Here is a 22,419-nt window from a genome sequence, read left to right on the forward strand (position 1 = left end):
ACTTGTATGAACTTGATGGCCAGTGAGCCAAGGACTGGAAAACAAAAATACTGTGATAATTTGGTTATCCCTGCATCACTTTTAGACATTTCATGTGATGAGTTTTGTTGTGCCTGAAATTTTTTTACAAATTGCTTGGTGATAATCATTTGCTGTTTCCTGCATGGAGTCTGGAAACTGAGTGGTGGGAAACTGTTGCTCGTGCCTTCACAAAGCTTAAAAACGCAAGTGACTACCTCTAGCTTAAGTACTTACTTGATACTTATGGCAAACTCTCCAGCATCCTTCACCCGCTGCCTGACCAGGTAAGTGCCGTCTGAGCGATTATTCATGGCTAATTCTGCTTCTTTCCTCTCCATGGGGCCAGCATACCTAATGAGCAAGTGGACATATGTTAAGGAATATGAAGCCATTTGCTGAATATCTCACAGTGTCACTGGTAAGTTTTAAGAGACATTATAACTAATCAATGAAAATGGTCCAGACAACAGCAGCCTGTAGAATTAAGGTGTGTATAACACTACCACACATCAACGTTCCAGGATTGCGGTACATCAAGCGCAGAGAATGTAGAATGTGATGACATACTGATGTGCAAAGCCAGTGTAACACAAAGAAATGTAGAATATGCCTGCATATAACTGTGTGAACTATGCAATGCCAGGAAGAAGTGCAGTATAAATGTACAAGGGCTGTTTGTGATCAGGGACATGAGCTGTGGAATACACCCATGCGAGTGAAAGACTGTGCAACAACAGGAACCACTGTACAACAAACGAACAAACCAGTCCAACATCAAAGGCAGGGACAGAAGAATATAACCACATAATGGGAGGCTGGGAGTGTGACTATCCCACTATTGTTTGTTACGAATCATAAATGCACACTGTCATTCACATTAACGCATATTTAATTATTTAGGTTTCTGATGGATACAACTACCTGTGGATTCCTTACCCAATTAATTCTCCCCATGCGTAGCATTCGACGGAAACTTCTCTCTAGCTCTGCACGTCGGCGAGGACGTCACAATTGCCCAACTCCACGAGTCTCCGTCTGACGTCATCATGGCAATAAGAGGCCCTCGCCAGCGTGCTGACGTCAGTTCCCTTTTTTCCGTGCCTTCGATAGCGGTTACTTTTCTGGCTACCTGTATCGTTCGCTCTTCGAAAGGGATACTTTGTGTTTTCTCGATGTCGGCTCCAAAGAACTCGGGTTTTAAGCCCTGCAGGGAGTGTGGAGGTCAGATGTCGGTGACTGATCCTCACAACGACTGCCTTTGGTGCCTCAGTTCAGATCACGACGTCCAGGAATGCGGCTCCTGTCAGAAGATGAATCCTAAGGCGTTGAAGGAGCGTGAGGCTAAGCTATTTTTAGCTAAGTCAAATAAGGAGAGGATGCGGCACCAATGATCGTCTTCAGGAAAGTCGTTTCACAAGAAGCGGCGTCACCGTGACTCTCGGTGTCGGTCCAGGAGTCGGTCGGGGGTCGAGGTCTCCGTCGATTCGGTGCAGCAAGTCTTGGGAAGTGAGTCCGACGGTGTCCCCACAGCCAGTGACACTGCAGACGTCCCTGGCGCCGACAGTCTTCGAGGTCGTGGAGTCTCAAAGCCATCTGGCTTCTCCGGTGCATCCAGGCGCACAAGAGTCCAGCCCGGCGTCGGCTCCGCAAAGCTATCCTTCGTTCCCGGCTCCGGGTACGGATCCGGCGGCATTTCTCAATGCCATGTTTGCCATATTCCAAAATATGGCTCCGGGAGGTGGTGCGCCGGCTCGCTCCACCGGTCCCCTGGCATTCAATCTCGGCGTTCCTGCTCCATACAGGCCGACGCTGTTTATGCCGTTCTGTCCGGCTGGAGACTCTAGTCAAGCACCTCTGCTGGCGGCGCAGCCGTTGACGTCGAGGGAGAGACCTTCGACATCGTTGGATCCATCTGCGGCGTTGGGTGGATCTGGAGATCCTATCATGACGCCTTCCCACCGCCATTCACCGACGTCATTGCACTCCATGTTGACGCCGGGGCTGGAGGCCAAGTTGAGGTCTCGGCGAAAGGCCCTCAGGTTGCTGGAGGAACGGGAATATTGGCAACAATTCCTTGAAGAAGGGGAGATCACTGATCCCCAGAGTGAGTTCCCAGGACTGGATACTGCAAGTGGACTTGACACTTCTCCAGAATGGGATCTGGCCTCCCCAGGAGAATATACAGAGGAGACAGCCACTTTCCATTCAGTGATTAGAAAGGCCGAGACTTTTTTGGAACTTCCCTTACCTACAGCTCAGGTTAGGATCAACCTTTTGACGGAAGTTTTGCACCCTGCTACAGCCATGGCGGATCCTCTTTTGCCATTTATTAAGGCTCTTATGGAACCAATCGAAGAGGTTTGGAAGAAGCCTGTCACCTCTTCGGCTTTTAGTAGGTAAGTGGCCAGGCGTTATAGGTCTGCACCGGGGGACCCGGAGTTTTTGTCAAAACACCCTTCGCCAGAGAGTCTGGTAGTGCAGGCATCCTGTTCTTCGAGGTCTGCCCCTGGTTCGTTTCCGGGAGTCCCATCGGACCGGGAATCCAAGAGAATGGAACAATCGGCCAAGAAGGTGTTTTCGTTGTGTGGCATGGCGCTAAAATCTGCCAATGCTACTTGTATTCTTGGCAGGTATATACATGCTATAATGGATGCGGCAAAGACTGTTCTTCCGGACATGCCCCAGGACTTGTATAGCCTTCTTTCGGACACTCAGGTGGCGGCTATGCAAGTTATTCAGTCAGGGCTGGATACCACGGACTCTGTTGCAAGAGCCATGGGGACTTCCGTTGCCACCAGGCGTCATGCGTGGTAGCGCACTTCTGGTTTTTCTTCTGATGTCCAGGCCACGCTACTGGATTTGCCTTTTGATGTGGCAAAACTATTTGGATCTAAAACGGACTCTGCGCTAGAGCGGTTTAAAGAATGTAGGGGCACTGCTAGGTCTCTGGGTCTGCAGGCTGCTTCCACCCCGTTTCGGTCATTCAGACGGCTGCGAGTTTTTGGAAGAGGGGCTTCCTTTCGTGGGAGGTCACAGCAGCCGGGGCAGCAGTCTTCAAGCCTCCCTTATCGATTGCTTAGGGGGCGGGGTAGAGTCCGCACTAGAGGGGCCACCCAGCAGCAGCACCTTTCCTCTTCCTCTTGAGGGTTGCCACAAGGAAAGCAGCCCTAGTCCTCTTGCCATCGTCTCCCATGTCTCTCCGGTAGGGGGGAGGCTTTCTCTTTTTCTTCCCATCTGGGAGTCCATAACATCAGATTCCTGGGTCATCAGTGTGGTAAGAAAAGGTTATGCTCTTCCCTTTCGGGAGAGTCCTCCTCCCTTCCCTCCCTGTCCTTCCTTTTGTTCAGAAGATCATCTCATCTTGCTAGAACAGGAGGTTCTCTCCCTATTGTTGAAGGGCGCAATAGAGTTGGTTCCGGAGCTGGAGAGGGGTCAGGGTTGCTATTCCAGGTACTTTCCAATTCCCAAAAAGGATGGTCGTCTGAGACCAATTTTGGACCTGAAGGTTTTGAATTGGTTCCTCAAACAGGAGAAATTCAAAATGCTGACTCTAGCACAGGTGGTTTTGGCGTTGAACAAGGAGGATTGGATGGGGTCGGTCGACTTGCAGGATGCTTATTTTCACATTCCCGTTCTCAAGTCGCACAGGAAGTATCTCCGGTTTGTGGTAGGATTGCAGCACTACCAGTTTGTGGTCCATCCTTTTGGTCTTACTTCCGCACCTCGAGTCTTCACGAAGGTGCTGGCGGTTGTTGCAGCACACCTCAGGAGGAAAGGGGTAGCAGTATTCCCTTACCTGGACGATTGGTTGATCAAAGCCGAGTCTCCGGGGCTTGTGTTGCGTCATCTGCAGCTGACAACCCAATTGTTGTTCAGTCTGGGTTTTTCAATAAATGTGCCCAAGTCTCACCTAGAGCCCTCTCAACGCCTCCTGTTTATAGGGGCAGTACTGGACACGACATTGAATCGGGCCTTTCCTCCGCCACAGCGGATACAGGACATTCAGGTGTTGATTCCAATATTTCAAGAAGGAGCAGTAGTTCCAGTCCTCACGGTCCTTCGTCTGCTCGGCCTGTTCGCTTCTTGCATTCTGTTGGTCACTCATGCACGCTGGCATATGAGGGCTCTTCAGTGGTGCCTCCGCAGGCAGTGGTTTCAATACAGAGGAGATCTCGGGGAGTCGATAAAGATCTCCAGAGACACTGCGGTGGATCTCTGATGGTGGTCTGGGGACGGCAACCTTTCTCAAGGAAAACCGTTTTCGCTGCCAACTCCTGTGACCACAGTGATAACGGATGCCTCCAGCTTAGGGTGGGGAGCTCATCTGGAGGATCTGGAGATCAAGGGTCGTTAGTCTCCAGTAGAGCAGAGGTTTCATATCAATCTGCTGGAACTGCAGGCGATTCGTTTGGCCCTCAACGCCTTCCTCCCTTCCCTTTGCAGTCAGTCGGTTCAGATCCGAACGGACAACACGACCGCAATGTGGTATATCAACAAGCAGGGGGGTGTAGGGTCGTACCTTCTTTGCAGAGAGGCTCTGCGACTCTGGTCCTGGGCTCGGGCCATCAGCTTTGCGTAGTAGCAAACCATCTGGCCGGGGTTCAAAACGTCAGGCGGACAGACTCAGTCGCTTCTTCTCGGACGACCATGAGTGGCGTCTGCATCCGGATCTGATTCTTCACATCTTTCGGAAGTGGGGTTTTTCCCAGATAGACATGTTTGCCACTCGGGAGAACGCACACTATCCGTCGTTCTGCAGCCTTCAGTATCCGATGCAAGGAGCGTTGTGGGACGGGTTTCAGATGTCCTGGTGCGACCAGTTGCTTTACGCGTTTCCCCCCATACCATTGATTCCTCGGGTTTTGAGGAAGATTCGTCAAGACCGGGCCCAAGTCATTCTAATAGCTCCGGATTGCCCGCAAAGGGTATGGTATGCAGACCTACTCCAACTCTCTCTGTGCCCTCCTCTCCGTCTCCCCCTCAGGGCAGACCTCCTCTCGCAGTTGCAGGGGCAGGTTCTACACCCCCACCCCCAGAGCCTGCACCTTCATGCCTGGAGATTGAGCGGGGCAACCTGAGTGCTTTTTCTCTCCCACCAGAGGTGGTGGACGTTCTTTTATCGGCCAGGCAACACTCCACCAAATCGATATATGCTAGTAGGTGGGCTAAATTCATTCGTTGGTGTGGAGAGCAGCAAATTAATCCCTTAAGTGCCCACCTTTCAGATATATTGTTATTCGCTTTATCGTTGGCTCAGCGTGGTTGTGCTGTGGCCACTGTAAAAGGCTATCTTTCGGCCCTTTTGGCCTTCTTATGTCTTTCAGATCAACCCTCTTTATTCAAATCTCCTTTGATTTTACGATTTTTGAAGGGGCTTATTAATAAGTTTCCTCCCACTCCTTTTATCATGCCGCAGTGGTACTTGAATCTGGTGTTGACTTTTTTGATGGGCTCTCCCTTTGAGCCTCTTCATTCTTGTCCCTTGAGGTATTTGTTTTTCAAAACTGTGTTTCTGACAGCCATTACGTCGGCTAGACGTGTTAGTGAACTGCAGGCACTTTCTGTTCACCCACCATTTACGACTTTTCATAAGGACAAGGTGATTTTGAGGACCAGGGCGGCTTTCCTCCCCAAGGTAGTGTCTCCGTTTCACTTGGGACAATCCATAACTCTCTCGTCATTCTACCCGCCTCCGCACCCATCTAAGGAGGAGTAAAGAGTCCATCGTTTGGACCCTAAGAGGGCTCTCAGCTTTTATATCGACAGGACGAGAGAGTTCTGGTTGGATGAACAACTCTTTTATCGGATACGTGGGGAAGAGGAAGGGGAAGGCCGTCCACAAGAGAACGCTCTCCAGGTGGGTTGTTCTTTGTATTAAAATATGTTACTCATTGGCGAAGAAGGATCCTCCTGAGGGGATCAGAGCTCATTCCACCAGGGCCAAGTCGACCTCATCGGCTCTGGCCAGAGGTGTTCCGGTGGCAGACATCTGTAAGGCCACGACTTGGTCTTCCCTCCACACCTTTGTAAAGCATTATTGTCTGGATTCCGAGGTGCGGAGGGATGGCCATTTTGCGCGGTCTGTGCTGCAGGAGTTCCTGGTGTGACCAGACGGACACCCTCCTCCGAGGTGGTACTGCTTTGGGACTCTATTCATTAGGTGAGGAATCCATAGGTAGTTGTATCCATCAGAAGAGCAAGTTACTTACCTTCGGTAACGCTTTTTCTGGTGGATACATTAGCTACCTGTGGATTCCTCACGGTCCCTCCTGCCTCCCCGTTGTCTGTCTGGTCATACCAGGATCGCCTTGGGTGTGCACTTCAGTGCCTTAATTTCTATGTTTCTATATATGTATATATGTTCATAGTTGCAATTCAGGTTATTTCCAAGTTTTCAGACTGTTCATGATGGTATGCTCTTTTTAAGGAGCTTTGTAAAACTTTTATATAAAGCTTCTCTATAAAGTTTTATTATTTATTTATGAAGTGTTTAGGTTGTCGATGTTATCTATATGTTTCAAAAGCACGTCAAAAATGGTGTAAACTGACGTCAGCACGCCGGCGAGGGCCTCTTATTGACATGATGATGTCAGACGGAGTTGCGTGGAGTCGGCCAATTGTGACGTCCTCGCTGACATGCAGAGCTAGAGAGAAGTTTCCATCTAATGCTACGCATGGGGAGAATTAATTAGGTGAGGAATCCACAGGTAGCTAAAGTATCCACCAGAAAAAGCGTTACCGAAGGTAAGTAACTTGCTCTTTTAGTTCACAGAACATGTTATGGTTGCTAGAGAGCACTATGTCATTAGAATCTGTGCACGGTGAAAGAGAACCTGGGGGTACTGTAGTCGAATTACTAAAGGGGAGGTCTTGGTCTCAAAATCTGCACTCATTACCTCCCAGGGTGTGAGGTTTAGACAAAGGCAAGGTGGAACTGTTTAGTATTCAGGCCTTTCTTGGAAACGCTATAGGACGGTTCTACCCAGAGCCTTTGATTTCTAAGCCTGGGTGGGTCCCTGGACTCCTACAGAATTGTGTACTTGTTAGTTTATTTTGACGGCTCCTTGAGATAATAGGTTTGCTTTCACAGGCTTCTCTTGGATGCCTAGAGCGGGACATTCCCTGCACATATTCGCTTCTCCGTTCCAGTATGCCTTGTATATGTAAATAAACTTTAACCTAGAATGTTGCACCTACTGAGTCAGTAGGATTTTTTAAGGCTCGCTTAACAATCTTGCCACCAGAGGTTCAGACAATCGCTGGCCACTTTATCGTGGAGCTTTAGAAGTCTGTTTTTATGGATGTGAGTGATATTTCTGTAGTGCAACCTAGCCAAAAAGCAATGAAGTGCTGTATAGGTTCAAAGACAAGCATTAAGTCAACAAGTAGTGAGAGTTAGCTACTTTGTGGACTGTGAATGCATTGTGATGTAGCATCTCTAAAGAAGTGTGTCTTCAACTCTTTCCTGAATTGCAGCAGCAGTAGGGCGGCTTTGATAGTTCTGGGATGTTGTTCCAGACCCTTCATGTATAGATGGAAAAGGCCTGTTTCCTTGTTTTTTTCTTTTGTTAGACTTCTTAATCTGTAGTCATATTGCGTCCTAGCTGCAAGTGCGCCAAGAACCACCAGAGATGCTGAGCGTGTCTATAAAATAAGAAGGTGTGCTGGTCGTAATGGCTTTATAAATGATGCACCTGGTTTTGAAGATGGTGCAGGCTGGCAAGGGGAGCCAATGGAGTTCCATCAGGATGAGGGTGATGTGACCTTATTTCTTCAGGCCTTGGTTGAGATGTGCTGCAGCATAATGGATGTCTTTAAGGGATGATAGTGTGGAGTCTGGGAGGCCATGGAGCAGGGTATTGCCACCATTTCAGAGCACAAAGTATTGAACAGCAGTTTCAAAGTTGCTTCCTGGAAGAAACTATGTAACTCTGTTTAAAGGAGAATTTGTAGCAGGTAGACTTTGGCAATGCATTCGTTGAGGGTGAGATTGGCTGTCCAGGGTTTTTGTTTGTTCTCCATGGCAAATAACAACAATTATTTATTGGTTGTGCTCAGTTCCAGATAGGCACTGGAAATACAGGACTAGATGTCGTGGAGGGAGTGTTTAAGGCATTGGATGTCTGAAGCAGAGGAGACTTCAAGTAGAGTTGTGTATTATCTGGGAATTTGTGAATCTTGAAGCTGTCTGTGAGTTGAGCACCAAGCACCTCCAAGTGAGTCCGAGGATGACAGGTAACAGTATAGAAACCAAGAGGACTCTACAGGTGATAGGGATTTTGTGAGACTTGGAGGTACCTATGTGAACAAACTGGAAGTTGGAAAGGTAGGAGGTGAACCAGTGAAGGACATTGCCGGTGAATCCCATTCAAGACTCCAGAGTGAGAATGAGGGCAGGTTGTCAATTGTGTCAAACGAAGTGCTCGGGTTCCAATGGCAGAGCCGAGCCTGCTACACCACCAGATACATCTTCTTTAGCACTGACCAGCTAGCCAGCTTTGCATCCGAAGGACTGCTCTATTTAGCCTGAGGTATCCCATCATGTTTTTTCTGCCTGGGAGTACCACGCTTGACATGGCATTCCCAGGAAGGAAAAATTAATACTGCCTCTAGCATACCAGGGATGTTGATTCCAGAAAAGGTTTTGGGTGCAAGTTCCTGTTTTTAACTTCTAGATTATATAGAAGTCATTGTTTGTACAAACCCAAGAAAAAAGAGCACACCACAGATATAAGCAGTGTCAGCATTTGTCGCTTAATGCAGTTATATGGTTATGCCAGCTGTGGTCATGTTCACATGGTACAATTTAAAAAAATGTAAATGTATTCAAGTGTGTGCACATAAACATAAAGGATAGAAACACACCATTACTTTTCCACCCAGTAAAGGTTTGTCCCATATTGGTACCCACACATGCCTTAGGGAAGGGCTAGGATTAATGCAGATGGGGAAAATTCCAGCTAATTCTGTATTTGTGCAGTAGAAGCAGTCTCAGTGGTCATTATTAACTGCAGGGGCCTCGTATATATCCTCAATATAACCATGTAGGGGCTGTCCCAGAATTGCTGGTCATGGACTGCAAATATCCCAGGACTTCTGGAGGGGGCTGTGATTATTCCTGTTCCGCAGCGTTGGGGGTCATGAAGACTGAGTTCTACAGAGCAGGGACTTTATATATATATTTTTTTATAGAATCTGTTTTTATAAGCATTTTAAAGTGTACAACCAACCGATCCCGGCATTTAAAGGACATATACCAACAATTTAACAAAAGAGATCATTGCTATAGACAACCACGTAACATATACAACACTATTATCCATGTCATTAAGCCACACATATCATTTCCAACATCATACATATACTTTTGCAGTCGTTACTTTAGTTCCGAATAACATGCCCTCTCATTCTCCTAATTCTCCTCATCTGTTAAGTCACTCAATAATTGACTATCTCCTGCTTCAAAGTTATTTACAAATGTGCCCTAGGTTTGTATGTCTTTGTCTGCCTTTTCATCTGTTCTTACTCGTTTAAGGCGTACCTCCTCCGCCACCGCCCACTCCAGTAGACTTTGAACATATTAGTATTTCTGCAGAGGGGCTATGAGTATCCTGATATTGCTGCCTGAGGCTGTTAACTGCCCTAACTTCAAAGTACAGGGGCTTAAAGTATCACAGAATGACTGTGCATGGGCTGTAGGTATCCAATAAATCAGTATGCAGTGGCTACTGCTACCACCAAAACCAAAGGGAAATACTGCTCCTTTTCTCTGCTATTGTGAATATGATACTTTTGGAAAGGTTCAGTGTTATGTGCTCTGTGTACTTACCAACTATAAACAGATAAATCTGGTGGAGGGGTCTGGAAAAAAGAAAACACAAATTTGCAGTCGTTTTTTAAAAAATAGACAAAAAAACAAACAAAATCAAATTGATACTGACTTCCTTTGGTGAAGCCAATAATGATGGCCTTCGGAATACACAACCTAAGTTTAGTTACATATAGCAATATATAGGGTGTCATTACGACCCTGGCAGAAGGCGGAGAACCGGCGGTAAGACCGCCAACAGGCTGGAATTATGGAATTGTGGAATTATGACCATGGCGGTTACCGCCATGGTCATCCGCCGGGTCTCCGTTCCGCCTGCCAGGGCGGAGACGACCGCCGGGCTGGAGACCTGGGTCTCCAGCCCGGCGGCCGTCACTATACCGCCGGCGGTATTTGGACCCGGCTTACCGCCGTGGATTTCCAGCGGTTTGAACCGCCATGAAATCCATGGCGGTAAGCACTATCAGTGCCAGGGAATTCCTTCCCTGGCACTGATAGGGGTCTCCCCCACCCCGACTCCCTCCCCTACCCCCCCTGCCACACCCCAAAGGTGGCAGGGCCCACCTCGACCCCCAACATCACATAACTCACACACACACCCGACACGCATGCAGGCACCACCAACACACACACCGACATACATGCCAACATCCACACACACAGTCAGACACGAACACCCACATTCAAACATACACGCACACATCCATACAGACATACCCACAGACATACACGCACTCATTCCCAAACACGCATCACCCCCACAAGCATACACGCACTCACACACCCCCTCTACATACTCAGACACCCCCCCCCCCATGCACGTACACAACACCACTCACCCCCTCCCCTAACGGACGATCGACTTACCTGGTCCGTCGATCCTCCGGGAGGGGACGGGAGCCATGGGGGCTGCTCCGCCGACACCACACCGCCAACAGAACACCGCCGCACCGAAACACAGGACGTGATTTGCTGGGCGGTGTTCTGTTGGTGTGGCGGTGGAGGTGGAGCAACCTCCACTTCCCCGCCGCCCGCCAGTATGGCTGTTGGCGTCTCTCTGTCAGAAAAAGGACGGAGAGCAGCCAACAGTCATAATACGCCGAGCGGCAAACCGCCACTACTGGCGGTCTTCCGCACGGCGGTCCCTCGGCGGTCTTTGAAAAAGACCGCTGAGGTTGTAATGACCCCCATAGTCTTTCAAATAAGAAATATCAATGCTGTGTACTTCAGGAATAGGAATGACAGGGCTGTAAGACCCAAGATAGCCCTTCTAACAGCACAACGGATGTGGGGTGATATATCCCACATACACCTATGCATAAAAAGACTTTGAAAGTGTTAGGTCCTGAATATCTCCAAGTGCAGTAAAGCATGTATAAGTGACAATCTGGCAGTCTCACTGCTCCCTGATTGGCCTATATGAAAAGGCATAACCACTTTTGGCAGAAAAGAAGCCCTAGTGCGAAGCATCACTTAGTCAGGATAGATGGAAAGGTAGGGCGGTTTAAATGACAATGCCTGCAGCTCACTCACCCTGCGGGCAAATGTAATGTCCACAATGAAGGCTGTTTTCAAAGTGAGAAGCCTGAGAGGGCAATTGTGTAGAGGCAAAAAAAGGAGCACACATCAGAAATCTCAACACCAAGTTCAGAACCCATTGAGGCATAATGAATGGGGATGGAGGAGAAAGGTGTGTAAGACCTTTGAGGAACTTAGGTACAATAGTGGACTTAAACAAAGAAGGTTGATCAGGAAACCTCAAAAAAGCGAAATAGCAGACAAATAACCATTAGGGGTGCCCATAGCAGTGTCCTGCTGGGCCAAGGAAAGAATAAACAACAAGACCTCAGAGAGAAGGGCAGAGAGGGGGTCAACAGACTTGTCTGTGCACCATGCCACAAATTTCCTCCAACGACAGGCAAATACAGTTTTGGTGGAGGGACGCCTGGCTGCCAAGATTATGTTACAGACTTCAGGAGGAAGGTCAAAAGCTGTCAACTGTCGCCGCTCAATCGCCACGCAAGAAGGCGGAGACTGGACAGGTTTGGGTGCAAAACTCTTCCCTAACGCTGCAACAGAAGATAATTCGAAAAACAGCAGTCTGATCGGAGGATCGATGGAAATGATGATCAGCTCGGCATTTCAAACTCTCCATGCCCAGTCCAGAACCACAAGGCTTACTTGGCCCTGGTCATTGTTGATCTGCTAGAGAATTCCGGGCAGAAATGGTATGGGCAGCAAAGGAGTGCAGGAGGCCTGAGTTCCATTACTGGAACCTATTCAGGAGGTGTTTTTTTTTCTTTTCTTGTTCAGCTGAGTTCCACTCGAAACAAAAAGTGTCTCCAAGCGGTTGCCACCTTTCAAACTCCAATGTGAAAACTGCTCACATTGTGCATTCTTTGTGGAGGTGAACAGATCTAACTGAGGCTCTCCCCACTACTGAAAGAGACCTTACTCCACCTCTGGATGGAGACACTATTTGTGATCTGCTAGGCATTTTTGGCTGAGTTTGTCTGCTCTGTTGTTCAGAGAGCCTGCCAGATGTTAAACCACCAGAGATATGGCCTGCTGTTCCAGCCACATCCAGAGGTCCACAACCCCACCCTGCCCTCCTTGTTGCAGTACCACATGGCAGTGGTGGTTTCCGTAAACACCTGCCCCATCTTTTCCTTGATAGAGGGCAGAAATGCCTTCAATGTTAGCCAGATAGCATGGAACTCCAACAGGTTGATGTGGAGTTCGGATTCCGCAGGAGACCAGATGTCTCTGATCTCCACCTTTCCCAGATGGCTGCCCCATCCCAGAAGTGACGCATCTGTCACTTTCGTCACATCTGGCTGGGGAACAGAGAGGGCTCTGCCTCTGACCCAATCGCGGTTTGTTAACCACCACTGCAGACCTTGCACAGTTCACTCCGAGATCTGGACCTTGTCAGAGAGATTTTCCTGATGCTGCGCCCACTGGAACTTCAGGTCCCACTGCAGAGCATGCATATGCCATCTGGCATGTGTCACCAGAAGAAGACCCACCAGCCTCAGAGTCATTCTCACTGAAATCCAGGATAGAGGCTGAAAAATTGGCATCATAACTTGAATATCCTGGACTTGTTGCTCAGGAGGATAAGCCCAAAACTGCACTGTGTCCAGAACAGCTCCGATGAACTGGAGCCTCTGAGTGGGAGTGACTTCAGCACATTTATAGTGAACCCCAGCAAATGCAGCAGGTCCGCTGTACTCTGGAGGTGGGAGACAACATCCTCGGCCAAGCCTGCCTTTAACAACCTGTCATCGAGATAGGGGAAGACTGAAACCCCTGATCTGCGCACTTGAGCTGCGACCACCGCCATCACCATCGTAGACACCCGAGGGGCGCTAGTATGGCCAAAGGGGATCACGGTGAATTGAAAGTGCCCGTGGCCCACCTTGAACCACAAGTAACGTCTGTGGGCAGGCGGGACAGGAATATGTAAATCAGTGTCCTCCAAGTCCAACGCTACCTTTCAGTATCCTGGGTCCAGGGCAGATAGAACCTGAGCCAGAGTGAATAACTGGAACTTCCCCTTCTTGAGGAAGAGATTGAGGACCCACAGGTCTAGGATAGGGCAGAGGCCCTTTTCCTTTTTGGGTGTCAGAAAGCAGTGGGAGTAGCAACCCAGACCTATTTATGGCTCCCTTGGCCAAGAGAGCCATAACTTCCTAGGGAAGAAGAGATAAGTGATCCTCCATCATCCAATCGTAGAACGGTGGCATGGATGGAGGGGTAGCCTTGAAGGGGAGAGTAGCCCCTTTGGACTATCTGCATAACCCACCCGTCTGGTGTGATGGATTGCCAGCGGACCAGGTGATGGCAGATCCTGCCTCCGACTGGCCCTTGGTGGGGAGTCAGACTAGGAAGGCTTAGAGGTTGTTTGGAAGGGTTTGGGGGTGGGGGTGAAATGGTCAGCTCGCTGGCTCCCTGATCAATGAGGTCGGTGGATCCCATGCCCTGGGTCAAGCAGAGGCTGGGCAGCATGAGTGCCACAGTGGCTGGGCGGGAATAGATGCAGTCGGAGCTCCCTTCCTTAGCCACAAAAGGGGAGAAAGTCAGACTTAGGAGAACCTGGCTGTAGCTCTAGAATCCTTGAAGCTCTTGAGTGTCGAGTTGGCTTTGTTTCCGAAGAGACAGGTGCCATCAAAGGGCATGTCCATCAAAGTAGCCTGGACACTCCTGAAAAGCCAGATGTCCTCAGTCTGGTGTGGCGCCTCTGGGCCACTGTCAACAAAACTGCTTTGCCTAGTGAGTCAGCAGTCTGCAACGGATGGTGAACTTTGCTGCGTCTCTCTCATTGGCAACTGCCTGAGAGAGTACAACACAGGCCTCCTCTGGGACCTGTGGCAGCACGTTCACAACTGTATCCCACAGTGTCTGGGAGTAACGGCCCAAAAGGCATGCAGAGTTCATGGACCGCAATGCTAGGCTGGTGGAAGAAAAAATATTCTTCCCAAGTGTATCCAGCCTATTGACTATCCTATTCAGGGACTCAGAAGGGAACACACCCTGGGAAGTGGAGGCTTGGATAACCAAGCTCTCAGGGGTGGGGTGTTACATCAGAAAACTTTGATCCCCTGGAGCGGAGAGAGGTGGCAGGCAATTGTCCTGTTCACAGGAGCCCTGTGCTGGGTTTTGACTAGGTCCCCAGTAGGACATCCGTGATGGCCTTATTAACCGGAAGCATAGGCTCTGAGGACAAAAAAAGCCAGTCAAAAAATTACTGAGTGGTAGCTCTCTCTGGATCGGTGCTAGCTGGCGTGGAACGAAAAGAATGCACACTGGGGTGGTGCCTTTATAGGAACTGCAATGTTATATCTGGCGCGAACGTTGCCGAAAATAGACGCTGAGCCGACTGACACCACCTAATGGTACACAGGGATACTGCTCAGAAAATTCTCTGGATCCATTCTGATTCCTGGGGAAAATTCAAATGTAAGGAATCCGCAACTAGAAGTCTCTATCAGAGGAGGCTGTTACTGGTCAGATCAACATGCTCCATGGTCAGTAGAAGGATTCACTTCTTCTCTTACAGCTTTACAAGCATGGATGTCAATCAAATTTCTTCAGCTTGATGCTGATAAGACAGAACTACTGGTGGTAGGTGATCATATTGACATTTGGGCTAAATCCATCTGGCCCTGTTCGTTGGATGTTCTTCCTGTGCCCACAGAAAAAGTCAAATTGCTAGGTTTCTATTTTGAGTAACAATTCTCCTTCAGATCAAAGGAGTCTCCCCCATCTGCTTCTTACAATATAAATGATAAAAGTCCTACCTTTTCTTCCTCCGGCTATGAACCCCCAGGTAGTATCACCAATTGTCTCACCTGGGCTGGATTATTATAATTATTATTATTGTAATCTTCTCTACCTAGGCCTGACTCAATCCTCTCTAAATTGGTTTGAGAGAGTTCAAAATCTAGCAGTGATAATGGTATGTAGACTGAATAATTTGAGCACATATCAAAGGTTAGGATTGCTTTACATTGGCTACCCATCAAGGAGAGGTTGATCTTTAGAGGCCTATGTCTAATGTATAAGATCTTTGATGATCTTGAAAAATCTTCCCTAGTCACTCACATTCAGTTTTATAAATCAATGAGACATCTTCGTTTGAATTCTCAGTTACAATTCTTGGTACCAACTATAAAAGAAAAAATTGAGTGGGAGGCAGAGCTATGTTTTATCTATGGCCTTGATTCTGGAATAATCTTCCCCTTGCTAACAAATCAGTCATCTTTTCTTTATCATTCTGGAAAGCATTCAAACTCATCTTTGCTGTTGAGTAATTTGGGGGTCGTCTTTATGCCTCTGTTGGACTGTCTGTCTCTGCTCGTCCGTCTTAGATCAAAGTGCACTCCATAAATATCAATCTATTCCATTTATTTTAAACCTGTGCCTCAAATGGCCTGTTCACTGGAAATCTAACACAGTTTTTTCTGGACCTGTTATTCCGCGAAGCTGTATTCCTTCAACTTCAGACAATTTGTTTGTACAAATTGATAAGTAGAACCATTTAGAACAATTTATATTATTTCTCAATAGTTTTTATAACATGTTGCATCGTGCTATTTAGATAAACAACACCTGACCTAAAGGCTATATAAAATAGCACAACCAAATACAGAGGGTGTACTCTCTAGCAATGAACACATAAGGTAATACAACTAAACCAATTAAGGTATATTACAGTTTTTTAGAGTGTCGGAAATATAGTCAAGGTATTATCTGCATGTCAAATATAACTCAATGAATAACACAAAAGATTGAGTATCCTCTACTTCTCATCACGTTTACAATCTTTTGTAAAAAAATATTTTACATGATAGAAAAGTTATTATCAAAGACATAAATCTCAAATCAAACATGATTCTTGTTATGGAAGATGAAATGTAAAGAGTCTGTGCCTGTTTAAGAGTTTGGCGGGAGGGTTACTCCGTCTCAAACCTGACAGATATCCCATCTGCCTTATCACAATGTCCAAAGGATATAATGGAATGATATTACAGAGGATGGGATATTCATCAAATCTGTGACAGAGTAACCCCATTCAGCAAACCCTAAATCAGGACTCAAGTCTTTGCTCTTAGACAGACAGCATTATTCCAGATTTTCACATTGTGTAGATTCATATAAATATCTGAAGAAATTGTGACCAAGTGACCTGTAAGTACCTATAAAAAGATTCTAGCTATTTAGGATTTACTTAGCTGTACATTTCCCAGTGCCTTTTCAAGCTAAATTCTGGAATACATTTTCATTACTATTATTCCTGATGTTAGGTTTTATTAAACATGCTGAAGAAATAATATCTCAAAGTTTGTCTTGTTGATGGTGTAAAATATAACTAATTTGGGTCTGTCCCCTGGCCTATGCATTCCAGTTCGTCGCCATTCTCACTGTATTTGTTTTGATTTTGATGCTCAGGTGAAGTTATACTATAAACTAATCCAGTTTCAACCACAAAGGATCTGCACAGTATCTCCACCATAAGTGGTAGTTTATCAGGGGGTTGAGGGAGGAGGGAAGAGGCATCAATATTTCTGAAGTAGCACTCAAATGTGCTGGAAGGACATCATCCAGAGTTTGGCAACCGCAAGCAGGAAAATAGAGAATAGACCCCACATGCAGGGGGAAAACTACCTGCATACCTGGGCCATTTTTTTCATTTAGAGAAAATATACTCCTGTTTAGGATTTTTAAACATGGCACCTGCTTGCAAACCTAAAGTATTATATAGGGAGCGGCAACAGTGGCTCCCTTGACAAAACAGAGAACCCATTCAGGCGCACAGGGATCTCTAAATAGAGCGGACGTTCCTCCTTCAGCGTGCAGAGGCTATGGCATCCAGACACCTGATGGACAGGCGGCCCATCAGCAATGGGCAGGTTGTTTTTGCCAAATAAGAAATAATTAGTCCAATGTACAGGGAATTTTCTCCTGCAAGTAGGGGCCATTAAATATTTTCATTCCATTGTCCGCCATGCCTCACATGGAAGGCACAGGCGTGGAAAGTTAGTGACAACTGTCCTGCCAGAAACAGTCAAAATGACCATCACTATAACACTGCAGTCACTTGGTGGGCCGGCCACAAGGTTGGTGGCTTATACCAGCATTGTTCCCTTAATCCTAAATAGAGCGGGGGGAACCACAAGATTGGTGGGGAGAGAGCACCACCAATTTAGGGCAGTGCTTTCATTTCACAAAGTTCTAAAAGAAGTCTTTAGTTATTATGTTCAGTTAAATGACCCACAGGAAGGCATGTAAAAGTCAACAAGCTCTAGACCTTCACAACTGACTCAGGCAGTCACCAACATCTTCCTCAGTTTCCATACCATGGAAGAAGAGATATGCCTACTACATAAGGCATCATTTAATTGCTTACCTTTCTAAAGAGTTGACTGTGAGGCTGTACTGATTCTAAATTAAATAACATAGATTTCACTTCAAACCACTTTGTCTGTAAGGTGCATTCTTTACACAGGAACAAAGGTGCTGGAATGAACCAATGTCTGGAGTACTTAGGCACATGCCTAGGTACACCTGTTAGATTTCACAGGTATCTCATAAACATTTTCAGGAATGTCTCCTAGAAGTTTCAAGAGAGCTTGTTAGAATTCACAGGTGCACCTGTTAAAATTCTGGGGTAGACCTAATAGAAATATCAGTTTTCGACTGCAGCTATGATCCAGTGGGTGTGTCAAAGCAGATTTGCAAGAATCATTTAGAAAAGACTTGTCCACTGGAAGACCTCCATGCTTTCCCATTCTCACCAGGCATCAGGATCTAGCCAGGGTCTAACCAAGAGTGGAAGCCACTGCTCAGGGGCTTCTGAGAGATTCAGAAGGGAATATTTACTGGAGGAGAAGTGAGTGGTTGTAATACCCAGGCCCACCCAAAGGACTCCTTTGAGTCTGTGTGTTCAGCAAGCCTGCGCATTCCCATACTTACAGACAGATAAGGCTTCACTTTACTCCAAGGGAACCAGCCCACCTCATTTGTCATGGTGTTCCTGCCCTGGAGGGAGAAAGACAGACATTATATAAACTGACTGCTATTTAGGAGTGCGAATGGTCTGAACATACATTATTCAAAAGTAGACACCAGCACCTTGGGATAGATGAGTAAATGAGCCAAGGAATAAGGTAAACACATGAAATAGAGGTGATGTGAGAGCAGGAGCACAGAATTAGCCGTGATGCAGCTTTGCACAAGTGGTAGTAGTACATCCAATAACCCTGCCAAGGAAATTGGGAGCATTCAAAGCAGGAACATAGGTGTGCTGTGCATGAAGGCATTGAAACAGCAGGGCAAGAGAACAGGACTACATCTGGATCAGAATAACAAGTGGCACCAGAAAGGTGAGAACTACATGATCAATAGGCGCATGGATTCCACTGGAGGGAAGTGGCTGGATCTCTTTACTAGGGCATCTCCCTGCTCACATCTGCAGGTGGGTCACAGATGTCTTACCTTAGGCATTGCTACTGTCGACATGTTCAGTGAGCATGCTGCTCCTTACCTCCCACCATGGCTGCTTTGGGTTTTGAAGGTGACATGTACAGCTCATGTAGTAATACCTTCCTTCATCCCATGCCTGCATGTGTTCTTAAAGCTAATGTGCTGACTTGCCTCCCAGTGTCAGGTGGTGTGCAAAGCTTATATACAGATGTCTTGCCTCTCTACACTTTTGATTGTGTTGCTGGAGGTAATGTGTGCAATTTGTGTAGTGATTCCTTACCACTCCCAACTACGGTTCATTGTTCCAGGTGCTGTATTATGCTTCTGCAATGACCTCTTACCTCCCACAACTCTGGGTCACGTTGTTGGTGGAGTTCTGTACAGTTTATTCTAGGACCCCTTACCTCAAACAGCTCTAGTTCAAATTGTTGGTAGTTATTATGTAATGTTCATGCAGAAATCACTCACCTCCCACCACTGCTGCTCGGCATCAGCTTTGGTCAATTCAATGATTTCACCCTGGTGCAGCGGTAATGGTGGTCCGAAAGATAAGGGGGGTGGAGGGAAGCCGTAATAATCCTCACAAACCTCCATTTTAGTGGGACCTTTGGGGAAAACAAAGGAATAACACTGTAGAAAAAGTTTAACCAGGTTCTTCAGTCTCAGAAATGTATTGCTGGTATCATGCATTTCTTGTATGGATATAGAACAGCTAAGAGTGTGAGATACTGATGTCGACCCGGCTATGACAGCACACAACATCTTTGCTTAGATACCTGCTTGAAACAATCCTACGGCCTCTCTGGTGATTTGTTTGTAGAACGCGGTAAGGCGGTTTTTCCAATTACCGCCGCTGACTGCTTCTTACAAATAGCGTCCGGCGCTTTTGAAGATGATCTACATTACAACTGCGACAACCTATGCGCATGCATTCTCGTTCTGTTCCCTTGGTGGGAGCTGTCAATGAATTTAACATTGAGTTCACAATTGCTTATTTTGAGATCACCGACCCAGTCCTTATGACAGGAGCTACCAAAGGCAATGACACGTAGTATTCAATACCTGCATATCACTTGGCGGGACCTGTCATATTCAGGGGACACTTTAAAATTCAGTGCTCGTCTGATTGAGAGAGCTTATTTTTTAACTGAGTGAAGAATTGCTGTATTTTTACTCTTGGCATGTCTGATATTTACCTGCTGTCTACAACAAAAACATTTTTTGTAGGTGTCAAAAGCTATTTAGATACACAATGACAATATTTCTGTCCTCTTATTTAACCTCATATACAGATTCATATATTTACTGGACCATGCATGCCCGTCGTTATCCCCATAGGGCCCATCCTTTAATTCAATGAGGGTAAGAGATGATTTTACTATAACATTATGTTATTGGAGTGATTTGTAAATATCCACACATCTCACACTTCTTGAGAGCACTACCAGGTGGTTCCACTATTTTATTTTATTTCCACTGGCACTCAATAAACTGCACCATGTGATGTCATATTACTGTATGATTAATGAAGTCTTTTTTTCACCAACATTGTCCTGTGTTGGGATTGTTGAAGCCCTCCTTTTCTGAAGGCTGTGGAAGCCCTCTGTGTTGGTCATCGGTTGTTATACTCCTGTTGATTTTGTTGCAACACTGTACTTGTTTTAATGAACTTCAGTGCATTGAGATTGATGTGGCCTTGTGTTAGAGATGTTCAAGCCATGTTCTGCTCTGTATAGGGTTTGATGGAATCCTCTCTCCTTTGGCTTTATAGAAGCCCTCTTGGTGATGGGTTTGATGAAGCCCTCTGTGTCGTGGTCTTATTAAAGCCTTCTGAGTGTGGAGTTTTTGGTTTTGTTTAACACTGTGTTTGCACTGTTGAGCTTCAGTACATTGGGATTGATGTGTCTTGGGTTACTAGTTTATTTTTCAAATTTCCCAAGACATTGCAAAGAGATGGGAATGTTTTGCTCTCAGTGGAAGTCACTTTTTACTGCTCACTAATGAAAATATGCAGATTGAGTCTAGATAGCTAACCTTCAATTTCACCAAGATGTCAGGCACATAAACATGAAAAATTGACAAGGTGTAAGAGGGCCTAGGGGAACACAAACATTAGGGGAGCGTCAATAGGAGGTTCCTGTAAACTCGTGGAATCACCACCCCCTTCCTGACACTTAACTCAGGCTTCAGTGACTCATGTGTAGGAGTCCATTCTCCAAGCCATGCTATGTTTGCGAACCAATCCTGTGGTGACCTGGTCTGTGGCCTCCCGCTGCAGACCCACTAGAGCAGGGCATTCCACGTGTGCCTGATGGAACTCCTCACAAGATAACACTCCAGTATCAATCAAACTCTGCAGCACTGGTAGCGACCCAGACTCCAATGCACAGTTCACCTCTGTACCGCCTCCTCTTTGTTTGGCGTGAGTTATGTGTACCAGAGGTGGTGATTCTCAAAGCCTGCCCTGGTCTGCTCTTCACTACCCTGCTTTGGTCCTTCCATCTCTTGAGTAGTCACAACCTCCTACTGAGGCTGTCATGTAGCCTGTACACTAATAAGCACTCAAGTTGGTCTGGGCCATGTAGGTATTTACACCTGGGACTGGCTTGGGTACAACGATGGTGTTGACCAAAAGGAATTTAGCATCCTTCTTCTCTCTCACCGCTATGTAATCCAGGGGCGACTTTTTGAAAATCTCCACCTCAACTCTGGCTAGCAGGTACTTTTATGTCACCTCCACTGACTACTACAACAATGGCACTGACAGCAGGGAATAGCTCTTGGGTTGGGTTTTAGATATTTACTCTCAATCACTGTCCTGTATGTCTCAGGCCATGAACCTTCCTCCCATTATTACCCATCTTACTGGCAAAGCACATGGTGTTTGGGTATACATGAATGAGAGTATTTGACTCTCACTCTCAGATGTCCACAGTGGCAGGACGAGTGATGCTGGGCCTCCTTTGTTGTCCGTACTCATATGTGGCAAGCTGCCTATCAGGAGTGCATCTGGTTCATGACCCTTAATTGGAGAATACCTCTTGTCACGCCTTTCCTTGTGGTCCTTAAAGCAAGTCACCACTCTGGTGCAGAGGAAACCTCCATCCCTCCCTTTTCCATGTGGTTCTGGTTAGGTATTAAGGTCTCCTCAGGCTTGTGTCCTAGTCCTTCCTTCTGGTTTGGAGCCATTGTGATGGAGCTCTTTTTGGTCCTGGACGAGGAACCAAGATGCCAAGTTGGCTTGCACTTATCAGCCAACACCACAGGTTTGCTTTTTTGGTTGCCCTTCTGTTGTGTTAGACAGCACTCCCCTCTGAGTCACTCAGCCGTAGTTGAGCTCCGGTGCATTGGGATTGATGTGTCTTGGGTTACTTGAAACCATGGATGTGAGGCATGTCTTGGTTTGTTTTATTTTATTTTTCAAATTTCCCAAGACATTGCAGAGAGATGAGAACGTTTGCTCTCAGTGGAAGTTATTTTCACTGCTCACTAGTAAAAATATGCAGATTGAGACTAGATAGCTAACTTTTAATGTTACCAAGAAGTCAGGCACATAACCAGGACAAATGGACAAGGTGTAA

At 46.7% G+C, this 22,419-nt stretch overlaps 1 protein-coding gene and 1 long non-coding RNA gene across 2 annotated transcripts in view; one reads left to right on the top strand and one right to left on the bottom strand.

The window, feature by feature from the left end:
- Window positions 1-22,419, top strand: part of LOC138292134 (uncharacterized) — a 221,768-nt gene that overhangs the window by 178,335 nt on the left and 21,014 nt on the right. The gene's annotated exons all lie outside the window — the stretch shown is intronic.
- The window catches only part of VAV1 (vav guanine nucleotide exchange factor 1), a 409,433-nt gene that overhangs the window by 49,823 nt on the left and 337,191 nt on the right, over window positions 1-22,419 (bottom strand). The window contains exons 20-23 of the mRNA XM_069230534.1: window positions 19,307-19,443; window positions 18,329-18,394; window positions 9,851-9,882; window positions 256-372 (exon numbers count right to left, since the gene is read on the bottom strand). Of these exons, the coding sequence (XP_069086635.1) occupies window positions 256-372; window positions 9,851-9,882; window positions 18,329-18,394; window positions 19,307-19,443 (352 nt within the window). The remainder of the gene's footprint in view (window positions 1-255; window positions 373-9,850; window positions 9,883-18,328; window positions 18,395-19,306; window positions 19,444-22,419) is intronic.

Source organism: Pleurodeles waltl, chromosome 4_2 (assembly GCF_031143425.1).
Source record: "Pleurodeles waltl isolate 20211129_DDA chromosome 4_2, aPleWal1.hap1.20221129, whole genome shotgun sequence".
NCBI classification, from domain to species: domain Eukaryota; kingdom Metazoa; phylum Chordata; class Amphibia; order Caudata; family Salamandridae; genus Pleurodeles; species Pleurodeles waltl.